General features: G+C 34.6%; 1 protein-coding gene across 1 annotated transcript; it reads left to right on the top strand.

Annotated features, from left to right (window-relative positions):
• Positions 1–22: 22 nt before the first annotated feature.
• LOC131158611 (uncharacterized) lies at positions 23–27684 on the top strand. Its single transcript, XM_058113475.1, has 4 exons — positions 23–52; positions 232–334; positions 1003–1103; positions 27487–27684. The coding sequence occupies exons 1-4, from the start codon at positions 23–25 to the stop codon at positions 27682–27684; spliced, it is 432 nt and encodes a 143-aa protein (XP_057969458.1).
• The last annotated feature ends 210 nt before the right edge of the window (positions 27685–27894 follow it).

The following is a 27894-nucleotide window of genomic DNA, read 5'->3' as shown; positions in this document are numbered from 1 at the left end:
CTTTTACAATGCTGATGTTGACATGTCTGCTGCCGATGATGATGTCGTAAAGGTTCTCCTACGCCCTCGCTCTCCTTGTCGTTATCTTCTTCTAGATTGCTAAGTTTTATCATGTTTCATTCAAAGTTCGACATCTGTAACCTTACGGTTTGGGGATGGTAGGGCGTTGTTGTGAAATCGAAACTCTAATTGGTTCAATTTGTTTGTACATGCATTCTGTGGTCCGATCAGGAGCTTGACCAGATGAAGAAGCATTTGAAGGAGATGGAGGAGGAAGCTGCTGCTCTCTGCGAAATGCAGGCCAAAGTTGAGAAGGAGATGGGTGTTGTTCAAGGTTCATTTCTACTTCGTTTTCTTCTTGCTTCTCTTATGTTGTTTAATTATTTCTTCTTTTCTATTTAAGTATTGAAGGGTTTCAAATCTCTTATTTGGCATAAAAACTTTACTTGCTGTGGTTCCGGGTCTTAAATTTGCTGTGGCATAAATTTGCTGTGTTTTTATTGAATATTGTTACTGGCTTCTTATTTTTTGCTTCTTTTTATTTTAATTGAACATTGTTACTGCCTTCTTATTTTGTTCTTATTTTTATTTTAATTGAACATTGTTACCGCCTTGTTATTTTGTTCTTGTTTTTATTTTAGTTGAATATTGTTATTGCCTTGTTTTGGGTTCTATTGAAAGTTTAAGTTCTAAAAATTATTCAAGGTGTTTTATATTTATTTCTATTTAGTTTCTCAAGCAGTTTTAGTGGTAGCTTTAATATTAATTTAGTATTTCACTATTTGCTTAAGTCCAGTTGAGTTTGGGAAAAGGTTTGTTACAAAATATGTGTCGTGTCCTCAACTCACCCATAAATCTAGTCTTTTTGTTGAAGCTCGTTTTAATTAGGGTCAGACTTCCAATTTTAATTTTCATACACATGCATGTGATTTTCAATTATGTGATCTTTTTCTCTTTTCTTATGGCCTTCTTTCAATGATGATCATTTGAATTTGACTGTAGGAAAAAATGAAATTGGGGAGGAGAGCAGGAGATGGAGTTCGTATCAGCACGTGGGAAGAGCAGGGTCCATCATTCCGACGGCTTCTTTGGCCGGAACTGAGGTCAGCGTAGAGGAGATTCCAAGTTAGTTTTTTTTAATGCGCAATAAGTAGATTAAAAATTATATTTTTGATTTTCTTTTTTACCATTTTAAAATTTTGGTCCTTACCTCTTTGAGAACAATGCTAGCTATTACTTGTGTTCCCATTCTAACCTAAGAATGTTTTTGACAAGCCCTTAAAATAGTCCTATATCAATTTGGTAGTTTTAAATATTATCCCTGTGTTATCTGGAATTGTTCCTGAACTTTTTAATTTTATTTAGTTATTGGTTCTTATTTTCTCTATTTCTACAGCTGCCTGCTCAATTATGCTCTTCAATTTATGCTAATATGTGTTGTTATTTGTTGTAGTTGTTATCTTTTGCGAAAAAATCATTACATGGCATATTTCAGTAAAAAAGTGAAAGGTCATGGATTCCTAATGAATAATTTTGCGTGTATCTTGCTACCATATTTGATTGTTGACGTAGATATGTATTTACTAGTTTGAATGATTGTCTCATCAAGATTTGGTTGATGGAGACTGCATTTGCTTGGCAAGTTGTCGAGGAGTTGTTGTTGTTGTTATTATTATTATCTTTTGCGTTAAAATCATTACATGGCATTTCTCAGTGTAAAAGGGAAAGGTCCTTGATTCGTAAAAATCATTACATGGCATATCTCACAGTTAAACAAATTGGATTGGAACTGTGGTTATTAGTTTAGCTTTTTTGTTGGAGTTGGAAAATTCCTATGTTTTCAAGTCAATATTTTGATAAATTCTCTTGATGATGGTAAACGGGACTCTACAAGGTTCTTTTAGGAGTTCAAAGGACTCTAACAAGGGGTTTCTCCCTTCCTTGTTCCATTATGGCTATGATGGAAGCATTAAAAAAATCATTAAGGGCGAGCTTTAGAAGGGAATTTGTTTGCTGGTTTTATGGTTGGGGATGGGGTAAGGTAAAGTTGGATTATTTTGTCCGTGCTTTATGTGGATGATATCTTACTTTTCTTGTTTAGCATTTGAGGTCATTAGTGATTTTTTAGAGGAGTTATATTCTCATTTAATTTGTAAATTTTTAGTTTAAATAAAATTTTTCAAATGAAGGATAACCCTGATATGGATAATATTTATGATCCTGTGGTATTTATCAATTCTACTCTGACATCATTTACACAAACCACATAGTCATATAGGATTTTTCTCCAATTTTTACATTACATGATCCCTTTTTGGATTCAAGTGTTTTTTGAGTATTTATTTATGTGCAACCAAAAATTAATTGTTAATTGCCAAAAAAGGAGATTAAAAGTAATATAGGATCCAGAAGAATGGATGGAACACTAGAGGAAGTGGCATTGTTTCCCATGCAAGTTTGTAGAAATTTGTTTCCCATTTTGCTTGTTTGTTCCTTCCTCCCACTCATTTTAGAGTAGCTAATGGCAATAGGGTTTGATTTTGGGAGGATGCTTGGCCTGGTTACAGTTGTTGGAGTAGATGATGTTTCATCTTCTTAAGATTTCCACTCTTCACAATGCACGTATCATCTCTTTCTTTTCTTTGGAGAGGAGTTCTCTTTTTTGGGATTTTCATTTTATAGTGAATCTCATATCAATTGGGTCTACTCTGTGAAATATGTTGTTTATGGGATAATCCAATATATTCTGATATATGTTGTTTATGGAATGTATGAACACGTTACATTATTTAATGCTTATTTATGTAAAGCTATTGTGCACTCGAAAAATTCATTACTAGTTGGATTATTGTGAACTATTTATAGTTAACACCTAGGTTTGGAGCATATCTCTATGGAAAATGTCATATTTAGCATTAGTGACGATTTTAAAACCGTCACTAATAATAGAGCAATAGTGATGGTTTTAAAATCGTCACTAATAATAGAGCATTAGTGACGGTTTTAAAACCATCACTAATAATAGAGCATTAGTGACCAATTTAAAACCATCACTAATACTATGGCTTTAGTGACAATTTTTGGTCGAACCGGTATAGAATCTATAGAGATGGGCTTAGGTTTTTAGTGACGGTTTTAATCCGTCACTAATACTCTATTATTAGTGACGGTTTGAAAAATTCATCACTAATAAGTATTAGTAACAGCAGATATAGCGACTAATTGAAAACCGTCACTAATAACCTTATTTTTTATAGTGTTGTGAATCTAGTGTACATGGATTGAATAGATTCATCTGCAGTCATCTTAAATGCTTCATATTCACTAGTGAGCATATCCATCCTACTATCTTTTACTTCCTTAGTGCCTTTATATGTAACTTCTAGTTTTTCCCAAATTTCTTTAGTAGAGTTACATGTCATCATCCTATTAAGTTCATTTACACTAATGCACAGAAAAGCAAGTTCATGGCAGTGACATTGATTTGTACTAATTACTAGTCTTCCTCTGCATACTCATCTTCAATTTTAGGTACATTAATCTTATTAATTACTTTCATGGGAACATGATTTCCCTTAGTCACTATTTTCCATACCTCCAATCTACGTTTAGCAGATATATGCTCATCCTACGTTTCCAATAGGTGTAATTTACACCACAGAAAGTTGGTGGTCTAGTGGATGAGTGTCCCTCACCGAATGGAGTTACACTGATATATGTCATGTGATCTTTTTACAAATAAATTATTAAGTGTATGTAAACCCTCTTTGAAACCAAATGTTGATTTAGGTGTAAACCCAAAAAGGGGATGAATTGGGTTTTTTAAAAATTCTTTGAAACTTATTTACCAATTAATCCCTATTAGTATATTTAACTAAATAATGGTAGGGATTTGAAGCTGATTTAAGTTTTTACCCAATTAAGTGTGTGTGAAGTTATTCAACATACACAAGCAAGCTAGATATTAAAATGCAATGCGGAAAATAAAGAGATAAGAGAAAAGAGAATGCAAACGTAGTTTTTATGAGGCTCGGCCAACCCGGCCTATGTCCTTGCCGCGAGCAACCCACTCAAGGATTCCACTATAATCCCTACTCCTTAAATTGGGATGGAGCTTCCCTTACAATCTGCTGCTTACAAAAGGTACAACTTCCTTCTACTTTGCTACTTACAAGATATACAGCTCTCTCCTCAAATCCGGTTCACAACCCAAACCGTGAATACAATGAAATTTGTAAAACACTCAAAGTTACTTCCAACAAAGCTAGTGAGTACAATTCAAATTCCAAATACATAATCATATGATGAAACTTGAAGCTCTGAATGTATGTAACGATACAATCGTTAATGAATGAATATGCTTCAACACACAATTTCTCTTTTTATCAAAACTCCTAAAAATATTTATACAAATCAATGCTTTGGAGAATATTAGGGCTCTAGTTCACTTTGCGTATTCAATCACACAATGATCTTTGTAATAAGCCAATACATACATATATATATATATATACATATATCTATATATATATATATATAATATGATTTCCAAAGATCACAAACTGAATATATTGTTTTCTAGAAAATATCCCTCCATAAAATAAATAATTTTCAACACTAAGGATATTCAATCTAGTGTTTTAATATATCTAAAATATAGATTCGTTAACTGAAACCACACTTGAATCAAAACCGATTTACTTATAAAAAAAAAAAAACTTTCTTGAGTAGTGATCTTAGTTAAATAATCTATAAATAAATACACTCAAGATCAATCACTCTAATGATATTCGATAACAGATGATGATGTGATAATCTCTTGCAAACACTGAATGGATTAATCAAACCTCAATACCAAGTTGAAATCAAGATGTGTAAAAGAATCCCCTTTGATTTTTTGAGTTGATTTGCCCAAGCTTGATGGTTATATGCTAGAGTGCAGACAATTGTATAGCAATGTGTTCAAAGTTCTTAATTCTCTTTCAAAAAGATGTTCTCTTCTCTTTTCGTTGATCTTAGCTTACGTACTAGGGTTTAGATGTTCAACATATACGTGTCTTACCTTTAGAATCAATCTCAACCATTGGATCAAAAAATATCTCGCGAGTTCTCCTATTAAAAATTAAAATTTTAAGTTTTCCCGCAAGCTCATATGACTGAGGTCAAAGGCCCAGATAACTGAAGTTCTTTAAAGCTTAAAAAAAAAAAAAACCTAGACATAGGGTCAGACAGGCTTAAAAAAAAAAAACCTAGACATAGGGTCAGACAGCTGAAGTTTGGGGTTCAAACGATTGAAGTGTCGGGTTCAGACGACTGAAGTATGAGTTTAGTCTTCCGATGTGCTTCTACGGGTTCTGTGTTTCACCATAAATTTTTTAGGCGACTGAACTTAATCTTTGGTCTTCTGAATAAATTCTTTAGATGAATGAGGTTAATTTCGGTCTTCTGGAGTGGCAACTGACTATTGAGTTCGGTCTTCTGAAATTCCTCTTTCCTAAATTTTTTCTTTATACTTTGAAAAACTGTTTTCCTTTCTTTCTTGGCTCTTTTATAAAAATATTTTCAGGGATTTTAAAAATCATTCTGAGTCGATGAATGTCCCCTAATGATGTTCATGAAATGCATGAGTCCTAAGGTCATTCTAGATTATGATTTGAGCCTCAAATTAAATCATATGAAAATGTAAATATATGAGTTCTAAGTACCAATTCCCATAACACTCTTGAACTTGGTGCTTGCACCTTCATTCTTGTGCTCTTTGAGTTCAATGGATCTTGCCAAAATATGTATGCTTTGTTCTTTATGGCCTCCATGACTTATTAACCTTCCATGCATGCTTAATATAGTTCTTATTCACAATTTCAATGCACAAACTAAATACCAAGTGATTTGTTATTATCAAAATTGGACTGGACTCACAGAGTCAACAATTACTCATATAAAATACACAAGCTATAGGGTGGTAGTCGCTTGTCAACATAGGGTCAGGCGCATGTCACTGAAGAACTCAGTTTTTAAAGAAAAACAGTAGGGTGACAGTTTACTAACAAAACTCAGTCAGTCGTCTTAAAATACACTATTAGTCACCTGTTAAGTCTTAGACAACTGATTGACATGTTTTTGTCTATACATTTTAAAATTGTTAATATGACAGTAGACTATCCATCTAAAGTTAGTTGCCTAGCAAGTAAAAAATCTAGTTTCAAACTTAGTTTTGTTCTTTCTCTCTTTGCCTACTTTTTTCTTGGAATATCAATTTGTTTTCTTTTAAAAATGTGTCCTAATATTTAAAAATAAGGTCTCTAAGTATTTTTTTTTTTCCTAAGAGCTTCAAAAGGAAGATTCATACTTGAAATGTACTTGAAGTACTTACATTACTTGTCCTAATGATTTATTTGACTCTTCTTTCCTTTGAGTTCTCTTTTATTGCTGAGCTTCAATGTTCCTTGATCCTTGTGAGCTTTCAAGATATGTCATCTTAAGGTCTGAGCTTCATTGGATCCTTGATTTTTGACATGAGCTTTCAGGATTGTCATTTAATCATCTGTAATCCACTTTGCCTCCATTAGCTGAAATATCACAACTTTAAAGCATATTAGATAGTCTTACTTTGTTATCATCAAAATCAAGAGTAATAAGCTTAGCTAGGCCAACAATGTCATTTGTAAATAGGACATTTTCTCATAAAACCTGTACCTAATAGGTTCAATCAAGCAGTTTATAATTCAGTTCAAGACACATGAGAACCTATATCCACTACTAGCATGCAATACACATCTTTGCATGTGCCATGCAGGAGGCTTCCAATACAAGCATGCAATCCAGTAGTATAATAAACTCAAGATATATAGTATAACTCAATAGTAGTTCATGCTAGGAAAAGATATAAACTATCCAAAAAAATTTTAGTTCAATCATGGATAGTGTGCTGCAATGTTATACACATATGGGCATAAAAGCATGAACGATGTAAGAATATGAGAGCATTCAAATTTATAACCATGAATGATAAATGCTCCCCCTAAGTTATACACTCAACTCATTTAATGGCTTTTTCATTTTCTAATTACTTAGCCAAGTGTTTTATATTTTTCGTGATTTAATCTTGGCTTATCATGCTTAGGCTTAGAGGATCAGAAAGTCACAATGAAAATTTCTTTAAATGAACTAAGCCTACATTGCCTCCATTTTTATTTTTATTTTTTTGAATCTCAATACGTGAGAGGCACGAGTTTAGAATGGCTTTCGATTTAAACTGCATATGCATAGGTTTCCTTGATTAAGAACTAGTGCAACCAACTTAGCCATTTAACAACATTTGAACCTCTAAAGTATTTGACTTAAAGTTTGAGCTAGTGGAGTGAATTTGAATGAATACTTTTAAAGATTAAATCTCCTTTAAGTTTAGAAAAGCATTCATAAAGAAGAAGGGCATAATTTAAAAAATGTTTTCGTGCTAGTAAATATGTCCCACACATCTTACCAAAGAGCATTTAGAATTATACAAATTTCATGAACAATGCCCTTTGAACGATGGAAAGTATCCTTTAAATATGATCACTATTTTGGAGTAAGGATACAAACCAATGAGAGAATTGATCTTTACAAGATGTGATCATGATGTGGCAAAGCTTTTCTTATGAAGGAGATGAACTAGAAATATAGGATTTGTATTTTGAACTCAAAAGGAACAATCCCCTTGTGGATGCCTCTAGTTTTGATTTCAAGGATGTCTTGTGAAAAGCACTCAATATATGTTGGTCATTTATGGTCAATAGTGCTTTAAGCCTAGAGTGATGACTTGATTTTGATTTAGGCTTTTCATATTCAAAAGTGAGTTTAGGGTATAGTGATATATGATATACGATGGAATCCTAACACTCAATTTTGTACAATGGACAATAGTGGCTGAACTTAAAGTATTATATTTAATCATGGGTTAAGCATTTGGAAATATTTACCTAGCAATGATGCCTAGTCCATTTGGAAGTGGATTTTATTCACTTTTTGGTATGGCAAAAGTGTATAGTGAATACATGTACTAAGAATTTTCATTTTAAGCACAAACCACTTCCTAAGCCTACAGTCATCGCAACCCCTAAACCTACGAACTAAGGGGAGATTAAAATATTTATACAATTTCTATTGGAATTTGATCTTCCTTAGATCCTAAGAGATTCACCATTATGATAATCCAATTCATTTTCTTATCCAAGCCTCTGGCACTACTAGATGGACACGAAGATTGAATGTCCCATTTTCTTTTACAATGTAAGCAGTTTTTGTAAATACATGAAAGATTATGCTTAAAAATCATATTTTTGCTCGATGAAGCATAAAAATAGCTATTGGATTTAAAGGTTGAACCCTTCTCGAAAATGTTTTTCTTGAAAAATAGAAATTCTTAAGGGTTTATTATGATTATTCTTTCCATTTTTAACTTTGAGTGTAGCTCTAGAATAATCATCCATTTCTTCTTCTATGCAAGATACTTTTAAGATCTTCTTAATCTTTCTCTTTTCTAAGATGGCATAATAATCTTTTATTTTTCATAATTTCTTTGCCATGCTTTCATTTTCCTTTTTCAAAATGAATTTCTACTTAAACAACTTCGCTAGAAATTTATTCATTTTCAATAAAGTTTTATCTAGCTTTTCATACAAAGGCATGTTTTCATTTATCAATTCAGCACATGATTAATCATAAGATATATCATAGTTATTATATGAATCATTGCATGCAATTTCAACAGTATTGTCGCAGATACTATTAGATGATTCATCATATTACACAACATGGCATTTAGCATAAGAATCATCACATGCATCATCAACAGAATTGTCATGGTATTCAACAGATGATTCAACATTTGACATATCACAATAGTTAATGTAAGAATCATCAATTGAGTTTGAGTTAGAATCATACACCTCTACTTCTGTTAATGCCATTTCCCTATCACTTACCACTCCCTGATCGTCTGAACATTACACCTCTGGAGTGATGGTCTCCTTTTCCTAGGATTCTCCATATATCTTTTCAAGTTTATTCCAGATTTCCTATGCACTATGACATGGCATAAACTCGCCAAAAATATTAGAATCTAATGCAAGATATAACATGTCTGTGGCATATGAATTCGCATGCATTAACCTAATATCATTTTCATCCAAGGGCATATGAATTCTATTAACAATCACCTACTAGGTCATCCAATTCATTGATTTTATAAATACACTCATTCTAATTTTTCAGGTGGTGTAACCAGCACAACAAAATAATGGAGGACTGGAAGGTGATCGTCCCTCACCGAATGGGGATACACCAATATGAGTCATCTCGATCTTTTAGTAAAAACATTTAAGTCAATGCTACGAGGCTTTGATTCCAATAGTTGGCTTTGTTGTATTCCCAAGAGGGGGGTGAATTGGAAATTTAAAACTTTCTTAGGTCAAATTCAAATCACAATCAGTATTTCCCAACCTAGGGTCCTTCTAAGCATTGACCAATTCAGTAGAAATCAAACTGAGCAAAAATGTAAAGCAATTGAAGCAATCTCAGTATTTCTGAACCATTCACCATAATTAAAATGACAACATTCAAGTGCGTAAATTTAAGTGCAGAAATTAAATATGATACAAGAAATGCTATCGGGGTTCGGCCAATACTACCTCCGTTCCCATCTTGGCTAACAAGCACAAGGATTCTACTAAGGCTCACTTAACGGGTGGAGTGACACCAAATACAACCAGGTCAATTAGCATACGGCTGAACTCAACCTTTACAAATTCTCCTTGCAGGGCGGAGAAGGCCCTACTAGTCCTTATAGGCTAGATCACCACCCCCTCAGGCCACGCTTGGAATACAACTGAATTACAATACAAATCCTGTACAATATTATGCCTCTCCGTTAAGCAGACATGTACCAATACAAATCAATCAATTCATCAATAATATAGGATTTATAAGCCTAGTGATGTGAATATTTGTGCAAACAACACTCAACAATTTATGATCACTAGAATGTTCACGAGTGTTCTAAACAAACTATATCTTTGAAACAAGTTATATCAAATCTCAATGACAAATCAGGGTTTCCAAGATGCTAAGCAGATATTCAAACTAGCTCAAAAGATTTCCTTCAACGAAATTGAAATTAGAAATAGCTTCCCAAGAGGGGGGGGGGATGAATTGGCTTTTAAAACTTTCTTTTAACTTCTTTTAAGAATCCTTAACTTCTTTAAACACTTAACCAATTCTTTAACTTATTTGTTTAATTTCACCAATCACACAACAACTTAATTAAACAACCAATCAATTAAACCCAATCTTCAATCAATTTATTTTCCAAGTATAAGTCAAACAACAAACAACCAAACCAAGATATAAAGTATTCAGCACTTTGGTAATATAACAACTCAAGATGGTTGTTTGTTTATATTTGCCAAATTTGAACCAAGCCCTGTAATGAATGAGAATTTATGCTTGCTGATGTAAAGCCCTGTATAGATGAATCAAATCACTCTTTCCAAATATTTAGAACTCAAATAAACTCTTGGTAAATTTATCTTTGGGATGTTAACCAAGTAACGTACTCCCGTAAGGTTTCCGCAAGATATGGTGTCACCAACGTACTCCCTTTCGGTTTCCGCAACCCAAATCAAAATTAAACCTTAAGTTTGTTTAATTTTCCAAATATATGAAGTTTATATGATTCCCAAATTTTAAACCATCCACACAATTTAAATATGCTGAAAATAAAGAGTAAGGGAAGGAGAGAATGAGACGGAGATTTTTACGAGATTCGGCTTATACCCAGCCTACGTCCTCGCCTTTGGCAAACCACCAAAGGATTCACTAGTTCAGTTCCGTTGACGGTTGGAACAATACCGATTACAACACTCCTTGGTTAAGGCTAGAGCCCGCCTTCTCCAAACGATATTCCCTCATTTGGTCACTCCTTACATAGGCTAGAGTCCGCCTCTCTAAGCAATGTCCCCTTGCTTAGCCAACGATCCAAACGACCCTTGGAATGTCAAAGAACTATAAGAAACACAAGATAAGATTTGCATACAAGTATACTCTCTCAAAGAGCAAGTTAGTACGATTTCAGCACTATATACTTTGAATGTAAAATACCAATATGAAATACAATGAAGTTCAAGTGTAGAATTCACCAATATCCTTATTAGATAAGGATTAGAAATAGGAACTTAGAGAAAGAAGGATCAACACTTTAGAATTCTCAACAAAATAATTTTTCAATGAGTGAACAAGAGAGCTTTGGAAGAACAAGAATACTTTCAGCTTTACAAGCAGATTTTTCAATTCTTGGATGTGTTTTGATTTGCAAAACCATGTATTTATAAGCTTTCAAACTTGTTTCCATGTTGCAAAAGTTTCCTTTAAGTGTTTCCCAAAATTTTAGAACGTTTGGAGCTCAAACGGCTATAGTATAAAATATTAGAAGTTTAAAAAATTTTCCCGTTGAACAGTATTCAGTTGACTGAAGTGTCGTGGTCAGTCAACTGAAGTTTCTTAACTCCTTAAAAATATAGAACTAGATACAGGGTCAGTTGACTGACATCAGGGTTCAGTCATCTGATATTGCAAGTTTAGTCGACTGAAGTCACAAGTTCAGTCATCTGAACCGCTACTACCTGCTGTATATTCTATCCAAAAAATATTCAGTCAACTGAACTTAATCTTCAGTCGTCTAAAGTCATCTGTTCAGTCATCTGAAGTCGCACGTGAACAGTGTTCAGCTGACTGACAGCAGTGACCCCCCTTAAGTGTTTTAGCCATAACCTTTTATGCATAACTCCAAATTAGGTGTTCTTGGTGTCAAAAGAATTCTAAGAGAAAATTATAAAACTTTTATGTTCATTACTTGCTAAAATAATGAAGTTTTGATAGTGAAAAATACACCTGAATACGGCTGTATCAAAATTGACAACAAACAGAAAAACCCTTTTTGGTGCTTTTTATTCCAAAAATGATTCTAACCCTTTTAAAATAATTTTTGACTTTATAAAATTATTTTACAGATATTTTAAAAGGTATTTAGGTCTAAGAAGTTAACCTAAGAGCTTCAAAATATTTCAAATGATATTTTAAACATTTAAAGTACTTACATAAAAACTCTTAAAACTTTTCTCATTCTTAAGTCTTCATGTTTTGTTTTTTCAAGCTTCCATCTTCTTTGAGCTTTATCACTGTGCCTTTCTTTGGATCTTTTAGTATTCCTTGGCTTTCAACAACTCATTCATGTCTTCATATTCTTCAGAATTTAATATATCATCTTTAAATCCATGCTTGAACTCTTTTAAGCTTCATTTGATCCTCTTGAGCACTTTGACCTTTGTTTTCTCATATATAAGCCCTGAAATATCATTACTCACACAAATACATTAAATTTCACTTGTTTGTTAGCATCAAAACAAGATAACAAGATTTTAAGCCTTGTAAGGCCAATAGAAATGAACACACGAATAGTTTTGAAAATATTGTAGCTTGTAGAAAAATATTTTGCACAACAAAATCAAAGCTATAGGAATCTTGGAATGACTATGCAAAGATCCTTAAGTTTGTTAGTCTGTCCCATCACAAGATTTATAATGTTCAAATCTGTGGAATAAACTTTAACTAAACTCCCCCAAAATCAATATCAATAAACAATCAAGGCAATGAGAGTATTAGTAATATTTAACAAGCACTAGCACAATCAATATGCTCTCACACTACTAAAATGTATCAAGGGAATGAGAATATGAGAGTATTTAAGAAAAATAGGATTCTGAAATAGAGAGGATTTTGGCTAATGATTTTTGCTAATCAATTACTAATCCTCAATAATGAACTTGTATTTAAAGAAAAAGGAAAAAATATAATTGTTTGTGACTTGTAGGGTACTATTAGGATTGTTTTAAAACGTTTTAACAAAGTTAACCCTGCTTAAAAAATTTAACCTTGATAAAAAAAATGTCCAACCTGAGAGCACCGGTTGACCAAACTTAAGATTCGGTTAACCAAGTGACCGAGTTTGGTCGACTGTGCAAAAAATGAACTGAGAGTTTGGTCGACCGGACTAAGGGTCTTAAAGAAGATTTTCCCAGTTCCACTTGATTTTCTCGATCAGGTGATTTTCAACTAAGTAGTTCGGTCGACTGGGCGGTTGGAATCTCCCATGTGGGGCTATGGTCGACAAAAGCGTTGCCTGTATAAATCTAGTCGGTCGACCAAGTTGTATGAACTTCGAATGGTACGGCTGACCATGCTATGGTCAAAATGTTCACCTCTGACGAGTTCAGTCAATCGAATGTTTTTATACATTCTCGTTCAGTCAACCAAATAGTCAATCTATTGACCTCCTTACGGTTCAATCGACCAAAGCACTATTCAATGCACAGTTTCAGTCCTATTCTTTATTAGAAGTCACCCCTATTCATATAGGTATAAGTTTTTTGTTTTGGGGGACTTTACATGTGATGATTAGGGACCTAGGGTCAATCTAAGGTCAATGACCAAGGCTTTTCAACTCTGCCCAAAAATTCGGCATCGGTTGACCGAATCCCTAAGATCCAGCTATGGTCATTGAGCTTATAAGTTCTTATATGCATGATGCACACCAATTATTACAGACCATTCCTATTTTACTATTTACAGACCCAATATTAAACTTAATATGAAATTACGATAATGAATCTTCTGGGTCTTCTTTTTTCTTCAAGTTAACATGTGCCATCAAATGATTTTTGCTAATATGAACATGCACACAAACTTGATAGACATTAAATACATGAGTGTTTGTCATAATCAAAACAGGGTATGACCCATAGGGTCAACAATGAGCTTTATCGTGTACATCCTTGCTTATATTTTAGAAGCACTATCTTGTACAAAAATTGTTTTCATTGTACTGGTTGGGTTCAGCCCATTAATGAACTGGGGAGCCTCAGCCTCATAAATGAGATCGGCTGGGTTTAGCCCAGAATTGAACTGGGGAGTCTCAACCCGTAAGTGAGACTAGTTCGGCACAGCCTAGTAATTGAACTGATATTTTCCTCACCGGAGAGGATGTAAATGGCTACAGCTGCTCCCAGTTATGTGAGCAAGTTTAGTGGAATCCTTGGGGGGTATGCCTAAGGCAGGGACGTAAGCTCATTTGGCTGAACCTCGATAACAAATTTGTGTGTCACTCTCTCCTTATCTCATTTACTTTACGCACTTTAAGTTCAGTATTTATATGTTTGTTCATGTTTTGTTGCAATCATATTGCATGCACATAGAATTAATTTAAATGAAATATGCAACACACATGTATGTATGCCCGCACTCACAGTTTCACTATTTTACATACTCGTTTGTATCATGAATTAGATATGATATGTGGTGAATCGGTGTAACATTTAAATTAGCCAAAGAGTTTTAAAAATCCAATTCACCCCCCTCTTGGGATCACACCAAAGTCAATATCTTCTAATTGATATAAATCTTTCTTCTAGAAGGGGTTTTGTGAAGATGTCAGTCCATTGGTCATTTGTATTTATGAACTCAAGTAGTATATCTTCTTTTTGTACATGATCTCTTAAAAAATTATGTCTTATGTCAATGTGTTTAGTTCTGGAGTGTGATATTAGATTTTTGGAGATGTTTATTGCACTTGTATTATCACACTTAATTGGAATAGCTGAGTATTCTAAGTTAAAGTCTTTTAATTGTTGTTTCATGTACAATGTTTGTGCACAAAAACTCTCTACTGCTACATATTCAACTTTAGTGGTTGATAAGGTTATAGAGTTTTGTGTCTTGGAAAACCAAGATACTAGGGATCATCCTAGAAAGTGACATGTACCACTTGTATTTTTTCTATCAATTTTACATCCTGTGTAATTGGCATCCGAATAACTAATCATTTCGAATTTGGTGTTCTTAGGATACCAAAGTCCTAAATCAATTGTACCTATCAAGTACCTTAGGATTCTTTTCACAACTATTTGATGAGATTCTTTGGGTGCTAATTGAAACCATGCACACATGCATACACTAAACATTATGTCTGGCCTACTAGCTGTTAAGTATAACAAGCTTCCTATCATACCTTGATAATATTTCATATCTACTGCTTTTCCTTTTTCATCTTTGTCAAGGCTTATGGAAGTACTCATGGGAGTTCCTATGGACTTGCTACTTTCCATGTCAAATCTCTTAAGCATGTCTTTTATATATTTGGATTGATTTTATAAAAGTTCCATTCTTGGTTTGTTTAATTTGTAATCCTAGGAAGTAGTTTAATCCTCCCATTATGCTCATTTCAAATTCATCTTACATACATTTTGAAAATTCCTTACATAGATTATTATTAGTTGCACTAAATATGATATCATCTACATAAATTTGGATTATAAGCAAGTCTTCCTTCTTAGTTTTGATAAATAAGGTACTGTCAACTTTTCCTCTAAAAAACCCCTTCTTTTAGTAAGAATCCACTTAATCTTTCATACCAAGTCCTAGGGGCTTGTCTTAATCCATACAAAGCCTTAGTTAACTTAAACACATAATCCGGATTTTGAATATCCTCAAAGCCCGAAGGTTGTGCTACATATACCTCTTTATTTATAAAACCATTTAAAAAGACACTTTTTAAATATATTTAGAATATTGTTGTAAGAGGGTAAATTTTTTTAAAATGGGAAAATATATAAGCAACAATTATCATGTATCTATGCCTTAAATGCCAAGACTAAATGCATGTTAAGTTTTTTTTCTTATGTCTTCGTTCCTAAATATACCTAAACTATATTGTTTATTTTTATGATATGCATATTCTTAGGAGGGGTCTTTTCAGGCTGAACCCATTTTGCTCCTATGTGTTTTTCATCATCAAAAAGGGGGAGATTGTTGACTTTTTGAGTTTGATCTCTGTTTTGATGCTGACAAAGTACAATTATCTTATGTGTGCATTTAGTGTATGAATAGGTTTACACGTCGGCACAGACATAAGATATAAGGGAAATGGAAGTCAAGATAGAACATAAACCTCACATAACTCCGGGTATTCCATGGTGAATCAGAAGAGCAAAATAAGAAGAGGAAGACATTTTTTTTTATATTGTATTATATTTAGTTTCTTATTTGGTTTATAATAATGCATGATATGATTGATAAATTCAAGATCGACCATAGAGTGACCTTAGGGACCCTATACCTTCATGAAAAACCTTTCATAGTCAAAATTAAATTCATACAAAGGTGAAGACATGTTTTCGAAAACAAAACAAGGCTTAAACGGTAATTTCAACCATACCCGATCGACGGACCATTACAAGCTCTAAATGCCTCGGTCGACCGACCTCAGCTAACCGAGTTCTTTATGCAGTGAGTGCCTCAGCTGATCGGCCACTTTTTTTGGCCAATTTTAAAAGGTCAACTGACTGGCACTTTTAGTTCAAAATGACCATGGTCGACCGACCTTGATTATCACGGTAAAAAATTGAGAACCCGAGAGGTTTGGTCACCCATTGCTTGGGCTAGTTTGCTATCCTCTCACATGAAATTTGAATTTTAAAGTGAGATTCGATCAACCAAGGATAGTATTGGTCAGCTGACCGAGAAGATTTGTCGAACCTTCGTAGGTTCGATCACTTGAGGGAAATGGTCAGTTAGCCGAGATGCAAGGCGAGTTTACCGAGCCAATTTTAAAGCTCAGAGGTCGGTCAGCTGAGGCTTAAGAGCAAGGCCAGGGATGAAGTCGGGCAGCTGAGCATTTATGTGTACAGGAGGATCGATCGGCTGATCAATAAAAACTTAAATATTTAAAAGTTCAGTCAACTGAGGGTATTTGAACACTAAAGGTTTGGTCGACCGAGGCTAAATAAAAACATGATTTTGGTCCTGTTTTTGTTCCAAAAACTTATCAACCCTTTGTGTATAAGATATAGCATTTTGATTTAAGGGTTTTGGAACCTAATGGTCAGTCAATGTTCTTTTGGGTTTAAGCATTCAATCCTTACCATGCATGTGATGCATTTATTACAAACCATAAGATTATTACAGACCCAAGGAATATAATGCAGTCTACAATTGAAAATGTCGGTCTTCATTCCCTTTTGCTCTTCAAATGCCAAGTATATGAGCTTCAATGTCCATCATGGCTTCCATCATAATCTTACTATCCGTTCGAGCTAAGAATGATCTTGTTCAAATGCTCATTACACAGGTAAGATACAAAGTGATTCGTCATTATCAAAATGAAATATTACTCATAGAGTCAACAGAAAGTCCCTAGGTTGTGATATACTAGTTGTGGATTTTAATTTAACCTAAAAATTTTTAGAATATCTAATTCAACCCCCTCTTGAGATTACACCAAATACATCAAAATCCTTAATAGAACCTTCTCTTCTATTCTCTTCTCTTCCCTTCTCTTTGTTCAAGAGTCTCCATAGTTGTGTTGCCTCTCTATGTGTAGTCGCTGTGAGTTTGTTAGAGTTTCAACGAAGTTGATACCTTCTTCGATGAGTTGAAAGATGAAGTTTTTTTTTTTTTTTTTTCCAGTGAGATGAAACTTTTTTTTTTTGGAGTTCTGATGAAGATGGCCCAAGAACTATGGTTGTTGAGGTTCTTTGGGGGTTTAGGGAAGGTGATGAAAACCCAATAACTATGGGCCTATACGCCTAAAGGATTGGTTGTGTATGTGGTTTATGCGAGCAAGTTGTTAACTCCTTTCTTAGTCCTCCTAACAAGGAAAGATATTGCTATAGTTATGAAAAGAAAAGAAAAGAAAATTTATTATCTCACTTGAAAGGCAAAATTGAGAATGTGTTTATTATTAATTAATGGCTCTTGTTATTTTCATGAATACTATTTATTATTAAATAGTAGTTTTGTTTTTTTTAGAAGATTCCAACTTTGTTTTATATTTAAGAGACAAAATTATGCAATAATAAAAATAAATTATTTTTATTTCTTTTTTTTTTTTTTTGGCTTAATACTATACTTAGAACTCGGTTCACTAATTTGGAACTATATTTTATATTTAGAGCTTAATGCTTAATTTTGTGAAATGTCTATTAAAGACTCATTGTGCTTATTGATATAAATTAAAAGTATTAAAGTTTTTTTTTGTTTTCTTTTTATTTGGCCTTATTTGGATCAATGATTGTGTGAAAGAAAAGAGACAACATGTACAATAAAATAAGAAATAAATTAGTTTTCCTTATAGTTTATCACTACATCAAATACTATTAAAAAATAAAATTTGCTCAAATAGAAATTAAAAAAAAAATCCAATAATTTAGTATAAAATTCAAATTTAGTAATGTTTTCCTTCATAACCCATTAAATGAAATCTCTCTAGCCACCAACGAGCCTTTCGGACTCCCTAATGCGGCACCAAACCTACAGATCAGCGTTCAGAGTCTCCCTCATCAGGCCAAAGTTCAGATGGGGACACGGTTTCCGTGCATCAGTTGGATGCTTGGCCAATTGAACCCCGGGGACTGTTGAAATAGTAAACTTGATGGTGGACGGTGGCAGCAATGGTTGACGATGACTGCCAACCAGCCGCTTCTTCGGTCACCAACCTCATCTACTAGCAGCATTTGTTGATTATTGTGTTTTTGTATCTGCTATAAATAGGGGTGTGTGTGTGTGTGTGTGTGCACAATGTAGTATGGTGTGTAGAGAGAGTAATAGCCAGTAAGCAAGTGTTTTGATTCCTCTATAATTCAGTTTTGAAATAAATTGATAATGTTTATCCTCCAACTGTTTCTTACTGAGTTTCAATCACAACCAGTGACTGAGTGTTCCTCTCCATCCATCAGTTGTATCAAAGTGTCCAGGTACGCTGAAATTCGCCAAACAGAGAAAAAAATTTAATTTTCTCCTAGATTTGAAGTTGCTCAAAATCCAAAATTGAGCCTACAATTCTAAAATTCACATTGAGACAATTCCAACGGTGAAAACCACATCTCAAACGGATTCCGAGAGACACCAAACGCACTCACACGCACCTCCAGCGTATTCAGCGCCTTGCTCACACGCCGCACATGCCAACGAAGACACCGGATGCCAACGACATGCACTGCATGCACCTCGCATGCGTCTTCCTCACATGGTTGGTGAAATCCAACCCGGCCACGTGATCCGACCTGGCCACGCCAATTAGTGACTCATGACTTGCAACCTGAATTTGTCCCCAAGACCTAACCCGGGTCCAGCCGCCGACACATGGCATGCACAGAAGCTATCACATTGACCAACAGTAAGTGCTAACGCCGTTTAAACGGCCGTTAAGTTAAACCGGCCTAGTTTTAAACCATAAAAAATTCCTATATCCGGTTCAATGATTTTTGGACCATTTCTTTGCAAGCCAAAACCAGTTCCTAAAGTTTTTTGACCTTATGAACACATTGGTGGCATCAGATTTTCCAAAATCAACCCCCATCTCTCTGTTTTTATATATTAAACTCAATAGCAAACGGTGCTACCCAAGCAGTCATTCCAAAATTGACCCGGGAGAATTATGACAACTGGTCTATTCAAATGAAAGCCCTTCTAGGTGCTCAGGATGTCATGGACATTGTTGAAGATGGGTACAGAGAAAGCCCATCAAAAGAAGCTGAAGTAGCTATGTCTGATGCTGAAAGAACGACCTTGTGAACCAATCGAAAGAATGATTGCAAGGCAAAGTCCATAATCTACCAAGGCCTTGATGAGGTCACATTTGAAATCATCACCTCCGCCAAGACATCCAAAGAAGTTTGGGACTCTCTTCAGTGAACACACAAAGGTGCAAACAAAGTAAAGAAGATTCGTCTTCAAACTTTGCGAGGTAATTTTGAATCTCTAAAAATGAAATCTACTGAATCTATTGTTGACTACTATACATGAGTTATCGTAGTATCAAAACAATTGAGAAGAAATGGAAAGACTCTCAATGACGAGAGAATTTGTGAGAAAATTTTGCGATCTTTAGATCCAAAATATGATTATATAGCTATGACCATGGAAGAAACAAAAGATTTGGAAACCATGTCCATTGAAGAACTTGTGGGCTCACTCCAAGCCCATGAGCAGAAAGTCAACAAAATGAGTGATGATAAAGCACTGGAGCAAGCCCTACAAACGAAGTTGTCACTTACTGCAGATAGATACGACAAAGGGGGGACATAACAGCAAGGAAGAGGATGAGACCGAGGATCCCGTGGAAGAAATTATGGATATTTTGACTCCAGAGGAGGTAGCAGAGGCAGAAGAAGTCCCACTAGAGAAGGATGCAATCAACAAAACTATGTCCCACGAGGTAGAGGACAAGGAAGAAAATGGGGATACAATAATAAGCCGAACATAGACAAAAGAAGTGTTCAATGCTACAACTTTCATAAGTACAGACACTATAGCAATGAGTGTTGGGAGCGACAACAAGTAAAGGTTAGCGAGGAGGCTAACCGTGCCGAAATTGAACATGCAGATGGAGAGTCATTGATGCTGATGGCACACAATGCAACTCCTCAGGACCAAAGTGTTTGGTACCTTGATTCTAGAGGCAACAACTATATAACTGACGAAACGAACCTATTTTTTGAACTTGATGACAAAGTTCAGGGGGAGATCTCGTTTGGCGATAATTCTAAAATCCCAGTTCAAGGGAGAGGAGATGTTTTGATCAAACAGAAGTCTGGAGATCATACTTACATCTCCAACGTCTACTATTTTCCAGCTATGAAGATTAATATACTTAGTTTCAGACAGCTCGTGGAGAGAGGCTACCAAATTAGCCTTGGTGATAAGCCGATGATGATAATAGACGCTCGAGGAAAGTTTGTTACTCGAGTACAAATGGCAAAGAATCGAATGTTTCCGCTCACCATACAACATGATACACTAAGGTGTTTGAGCGCTATCATCAAAGACAAAGACTAGCTATGACATCTAAGGCATGGACATCTAAATTTTGAAAGTTTGAAACAATTGGGAAGCAAGAAGATGGTGAAAGACTTAACTAACATCCACCACCCCAATGTGATATGTGAAAGCTGTGTTCTGAGCAAGCAACATAGAAATAGATTTGGAAAGCAAGCCGACTAGAGATCTACCATGCTGCTCCAGTACACACAGACGTGTGTGGTCCATTGAGACCATTTTCAAATGGAATCGATACTTCCTCACCTTCATCGATGACTATAGCAGGAAGACTTGGTTCTACTTCCTACAAAGGTAGTCAAAGGTGTTCGACAAGTTCAAAGAGTTCAGAGCTCTTGTGGAGAAACAAAGTGGCCACTACATCAAATCACTCCGGTTAGACCAAGGAGGAGAGTACAAAGACGAAGCTTTCCTGGAATTCCTTAGGCAACAAGGGATTCAATCACTATTCACACCGACCTACACTCCCCATTTGAATGGTGAGCTGAAAGGAAGAACCGCACAATCCTTAACATGGCAAGGAGCATGTTAAAGGATAAGAATATGCCTAAGAGTTTTTGGACAGAAGCAATGTCATGTGCAGTCTATTTGCTCAATCGGTGTCCTACGAAGAGTCTTGATACAAAGACACCATATGAAGCCTAGAGTACTCACAAGCCTAGTGTAAGTTATCTTATGGTGTTTGGCTCCATAGCCTACGGCAAGATCCCAAAAGCAAGAAGGACAAAACTAGATGATAAAGGAGAGAAGTGTATCATTGTTGGATATGGTGATAGCACCATGGGATATTGACTCTACAAACCCATAAAAAAATGTATTTCACAGTCGGGAGGTCATTTTTGAAGAAAATGAATCTTGGAAATAGGACCAAACTGAATGTTCCAAATTTGCGAAATTGACACTTAAAGGAGAAGAACCTATATAGACAAGAGAAGTGGATATCGAGTCACAAGAGTTGCAGACACCTCCACATGGTTCACCATGAAGGAATGAAGCTCCATCACCAATAGAGCATGAAATCTCAGACATGAGACCTAGAGGAGCTCGAAATCTAGTTGACCTATATGAAACTACAGAACCAATAGAAGAGTATGTTACTCTGTACTGTCTGTTATTGACCAATGACCCGGTTAGTTTTGAGGAAGCTAATGAAGAATACAAATGGAGAAAAGCGATGGATGGGGAGATTCAATCCATCGGGAAGAACAAGACTTGGGAATGGACAAATCTCTCAACGGGCCGTAAAACTATTGGTGTGAAATGGGTCTATAAGACCAAGAAGAATGCTCAAGGAGAAGTTAAGAGATACAAAGCAAGACTTGTCGCCAAAGGCTACAAGCAGAAAAAAGGGATTGATTATGGAGAAATTTTTGCCCCGGTTTCCAGACTTGAAACCATCAGATTACTAATTTCACTATCAACACAAAATGGATGGAAGATTTACCAGCTGGACGTGAAATCATCATTTTTGAATGGTTTTTTGGAAGAAGAGATTTATATCGATCAACCACCTGGATATGTAAAGAAGGGCAAAGAAGATGAAGTGTACAAGTTGAAGAAAGCACTCTATGGCTTGAAGCAGGCACCTCATGCGTGCAACATGAGGATTGACAACTACTTCCAGAAGAATGGATTTAAAAAGTGTCACTACAAAAAATTAACGTATTAGTGATGGATCAAATCCGTCACTAATACTTATAAATTCGTCACTAATAGTATTAGTGACGAATTTATAAGTATTAGTGACAATTTTAAATTAGTTGTTATATCTGTTGTTACTACTAACTAGTAGTGACGAATTATAATCGTGTCTAAAACCCTAATACTGTCACTATAAATTCTACATTGGCTCTGCTCAAATTCGTCACTAATAGTAGGATATTAGTGACGAATTAAAAATTCGTCACTTATAGTGCAGTATTAATGAAGGATTAAGATTCATCACTAATAGTAGGGTATTAGTGACAAATTACAAATTCGTCACTAATAGTCCAGTATTAGTGAAGGACTAAAATTCATCACTAATAGTAGGGTATTAGTGATGAATTTGAAAACCGTCACTAATACCCAACTATTAGTGACAAATTTTAATCCTTCACTAATACTGAACTATTAGTGACGAATTTGTAATTCGTTACTAATACCCTACTATGAGTGACGAATCTTAATCCTTGACTAATAATAAACAAAATTTAAAAAAAAATTTAATACTAATTTTTTTAATCTTCAATTCATAATTACATTTTTGCATACATAACCTGAAACCATAATTACTACAAAATTCATAATTTATTCAAAATTTCGAATTCAAATACAAATTCAATTAAAATAAAGAAATAACATCTGTTTAGATAAGAAAAAAAAAATTCAAAAATTTCAAAATTCAAATAGAAATATATTATACAAATTCAAATTAAAATACAAAAATTTCATTTCTTCAAATAATAATAAAAATTTCAAAGAAATAATCAAATGTTGCATCCAACGACAGTAGTGCATACATGGCATCATGCTGATGTTATGACAGCCGCGAACCCTACAAATTAAGAATCATAAAAAAAAAAAAATTAGTATACAAATGGAGAGCATAATGGAGAGTTGGCGCTCAGTATAATCAGGAAGAAAAATATAAAGAGTGTGTCATACAATAATTTTCAACCCTAAATGAATAACTGAAATGAATATGAATGGCCTACGTATGAATATATACAGTTGCATGCATCAAACCATGCACGTAAACACTTTAACTCATTCTCAAAACAGAATATCCCTGGTGATGGACAAATGATAATGCTTATCCATAGTTAAAAGCAAATGAAATGTAATGTATGTTAATAGATGCAACTTTGGGACTTAATGAAATGAATTTTCATTTAACTTTCACTTATCCTTTCAAAAATATTTTAACATTCATTTTATCATAATTATCTTTGTACATGGTTTTTTTTTTGAAAAATTATTTACAAAATTTCGGCAGCATGCCGTCTATAAATTGGACATTTTCCTATAAAATTTGTACCTGAAATATGGTTGTTTTCACAAAATAAAACATTTCAAGCATGCAGCAACCTAAATTCACTACCAACATGCAATTCACAATATATTGCATCAGTCATGTAGTTGGCGTTCAACACAAGCATATATTCCAATAGTTAAATATACAATTCATATAACATAATACAATTCATATAACCTCTAGATGTTCCATTCTGCTACTCAACTCCACAATCTAAACTTAAAAAATATGAAATTAAGGATATTGCCATAATGCTTACAACTATACTAAGAGACAAGTTCTGATGGAACACTTGAACAAATTAATTGATAATAGACACTTAACCAAGTGCTTGGTTATAGGAATCCAAGCCTAAGAATCCTAAACTTGGGAATAGGACACCTATCCAATAAGAGTCAAAAATTAACAATATCCAATAGGTGGCTTACAGAAGTAGTGGGAATCCCAAACACATCACATGTAGGATTCACTATATGAAACAAACTTGGGCACCTGAAATTAGGCTATTATGACCATTAAGTGGCACTCATCATTTATTAACGAGTAAGCATATATTTTTTTCCCTTCTACACTTTGATTGTCAAGAATATATTACCCTTTATAGGTTGAATAGTGATTGACTCATAAACCATACTAGTGAGCTGGTTAAATGGGAACAGCCAAAGTCTCAAAGTTTGAGACCGAGTAGTGCTTCCATCAGTGACTAGTTTTCTGCAAATTCTGAAGGGACTTTTCACGTTAAGCTAAAGTTATATTGAGAACTTGAAACATAGAGAATTAAGTCATTTTATAACCAAGATAGATGAAAAACAATACCATAGACTGGTAGTCACTAACTCAAGACATTAGTTGTTGGAAGAAAAACCATGCACGAACTTGCTTCAGACCAACCCTTTCTTTTTGCACTGAAACACCTATTTGTGGAATATATATCCATAGAATTGAATGTGCATGAATAAAAACATACTTGTATCAATAATTTCGCCACTGTCAAACAATGGCATGAGACCAATGCATTCATTGTTGACATAAAGGATCAATTGTTTTATTGCTGTATCAGTTAGTGTTTCCAGTCACCATTGTTCCGGAAATACCTGATAAAAAATGGCAATACAATTACCCATCAAACACTCAATGCAAACCTTGAGGCAATACAAGCTGAAACTATGATTTCATATATGTGCTCATTTGTATTTATACAAAATACGAATATGAATGTAGTTGAAAAAATCACAATTAAAAAAAAAAAAAAAAAAACTAACCAACAATCCCTCCATTTAGACTCTTGCACAATCATATGCGAACGTATTATGAAAACCAAAAATGAATGCTTTGTGCACCAGGAAATGTTATACATATATGATGTTCAACCATACTGGCAATCCTTCCATTTAGAAAATCTGTAAAATAAGACAATCATGGAACGTATGACTCCTTGAGCCATAACTATATGTGGATCAACCAGATGCTTCTAATGAACATGTTGATCCATTTCTTCGACAGGCAAGTAATTGTATACAGGGCAACACAAACACAGGCAGATGCATAAGCTAGAGAAACAAAAATAAAAATAAAATGGTAATGAAAAAGAAAAACAAATAAAAAAAATATCAAGAAAATAGATGTAATACCCTTGTCAATTCCTCGACTGAGATCACTCGGTTACCCTCCTGCTCAAAATGCTCAAAACCTGTAGATGCTATTTGCTCCCACCCTTCACGGGCCTCCAGTTGACGCGTGCTGATTGCAGCGTCAACTGATCAATATTTATTCATTAAATTATTACGGACAAATATTTGAATCATGGGGGAAATAAAAACTGATCAGAAATTATATAAGTGATATGTATTTTGGTAGTGATTACATACATTTCTCAAGTCTGTCTCTAAACCAACCAAATACCCTGGTTTCCCATATGTGCTAACTTAAACTAATAATAATAATAATAAATAATAATAACAATAATTTACCCTAGTGTAACAAGTAAAAGGGTAGTATTTTAATCTAATGCATGCAAAAACTACATTGTCCAGTGATGACGAACAAAGAACAGTGGAATCATACTTTTTATGAAAATTTTAGATACAATTCTATCCCCCATAAATTAGATGCCTTACCATGATTAGAATATCAAGAACCCTTGACTCCTTCATGGCATTTGTTGCATTTCGAACAAAAGCCTGCAAAGTATTTTTTTTCACCTTTCAATAATGCAGGAAATAGAAATGAAAAGAAACAAATTAAATCTATGTATTTATATATATATATATATATATATATATATATATATTACTTTTCATTATGCTTTCACATTAAATGATTATGTGCTTAGATGCTTAAACTGATTCATAAAATTGAAAATTCCAAATAATTGATAAAGAACGGAATAACCATTCTAAAATTATCTAGAGAGACGCGCCCATCCCCACTTGATTCCAACAGCCTGAACTGAGCTCTAAGATACAACAGCTCATCTTCTGTTAAAGCTTTTGAGAGAGCCTGAGGTTACATTAACTCGAATTTTCCTAAGCTTTTGCAAAGGTTTTCTTGATAGCAAAGATGAGACCAACTGCAACAAATTACAAAAATTTCAAGATCAGCTTCTAATCTGAGGTTATATTAACAACCAGGATCCAACCTTTAATAAATTAATAGTGGTAAAGATTAAGCAACTCTGTAAAGAAGAAGTCAAAGAGATCATTATGATTCGAGGGTTTAGATTATTAATGCATTATTGACTGATGCTCTTTAAAAAATGAAAGGGCATAGTTAGGCTAAAGAAATTAGTTCAATGTCCCCAAAAAACACGGTTGACTAGCTACCATGTCAAGCACAATTCTTTGGCAAGCTTTAGTAAGTTGCTACAGAAGTAGCTGTAATAACTTTAGAAAAAATTCTTCATTTTCCTATTATCTTGGCCTATTATCTTGACAATTTATAACCAATGTACATGTCAACGACTATTGAATTGAAAATATATATATATATATATATATAAAGAAAAAATACAAAACAAAACAAAACAAAACAAGGCAAAGAACAATGATTGCTAGGAACATACAATTTTGAACTCCCTAGCTCTTTTAGAATTCCTAATCCAGTCTTTAAGGAGTGAATGAGCTGAAGGGTGGGACTTTCAATTCCTGGATAACGGAAAGTGGAATTGAGATGGTCACGCAAACACAGGCTGATGCATAAGCCAGAGAAACAAAAATAAAAATAAAATGGAAATGAAAAAGAAAAACAAATAAAAAAATATCAAGAATATAGATGTAATACCCCTGCCAATTCCTCGAATGAGGTCACTCGGTTACCCTCTTGCTTAAAATGCTCAAAACCTACTCAAAATGTTCAAAACCATGGATTGATCGAGAGTTGTTCCTCAAAACAGAATGACAACATCGAAGTAAATAATCAATATTCAAGCTTGACGAAGATGATGAAATCAGTACTACTGGACAGGGGAAAGGGAGAGCTCGTGAGGATGTTCTTAATTCCTAATGTAGAAGGACAAAGCCTCGTTATTGGTGGAGGTGGTGCGTTAGGTAAGGGAATTGAAGAAGCAGGTACCGGACGTAGCGCCGGTTGCAGCGGAGCACAACGGAGACGTTGGTGGCAGCGGCGGCGACGACGAGGGATCTGAGACCTCTTGGTGCTTCCCTAGTGATGCGGACGATGTTACGATGAGTTCTTGCGGCGAAGGCGGGAAGATGGTAAAGGTGACGGTGTGCTGCGAGGATTGACCCGGTCTGAATGGGGACTTAGCATGCGCGATCTGGTTGGTGGGGGGGAGGTCGGTGAGGATGGAGATGGCGAGGATGGGCAGAAGGATGAAGAGCATGGCTGTGATGCAATGCGGCCGCAACCGAGATTGGGGAAAGAAGGGAAATGAGGAGGATGAGAGGGAAAGGAGCGAGGGAGACTAGGAGAAAGTGCGGGTTTTAATTTCAATG

Source organism: Malania oleifera, chromosome 6 (assembly GCF_029873635.1).
Source record: "Malania oleifera isolate guangnan ecotype guangnan chromosome 6, ASM2987363v1, whole genome shotgun sequence".
Taxonomy (NCBI): Eukaryota; Viridiplantae; Streptophyta; class Magnoliopsida; order Santalales; family Ximeniaceae; genus Malania; species Malania oleifera.
The sequence above is the reverse complement of the archived record's forward strand: the minus strand, read 5'-3'. Positions and strand labels throughout refer to the sequence as shown.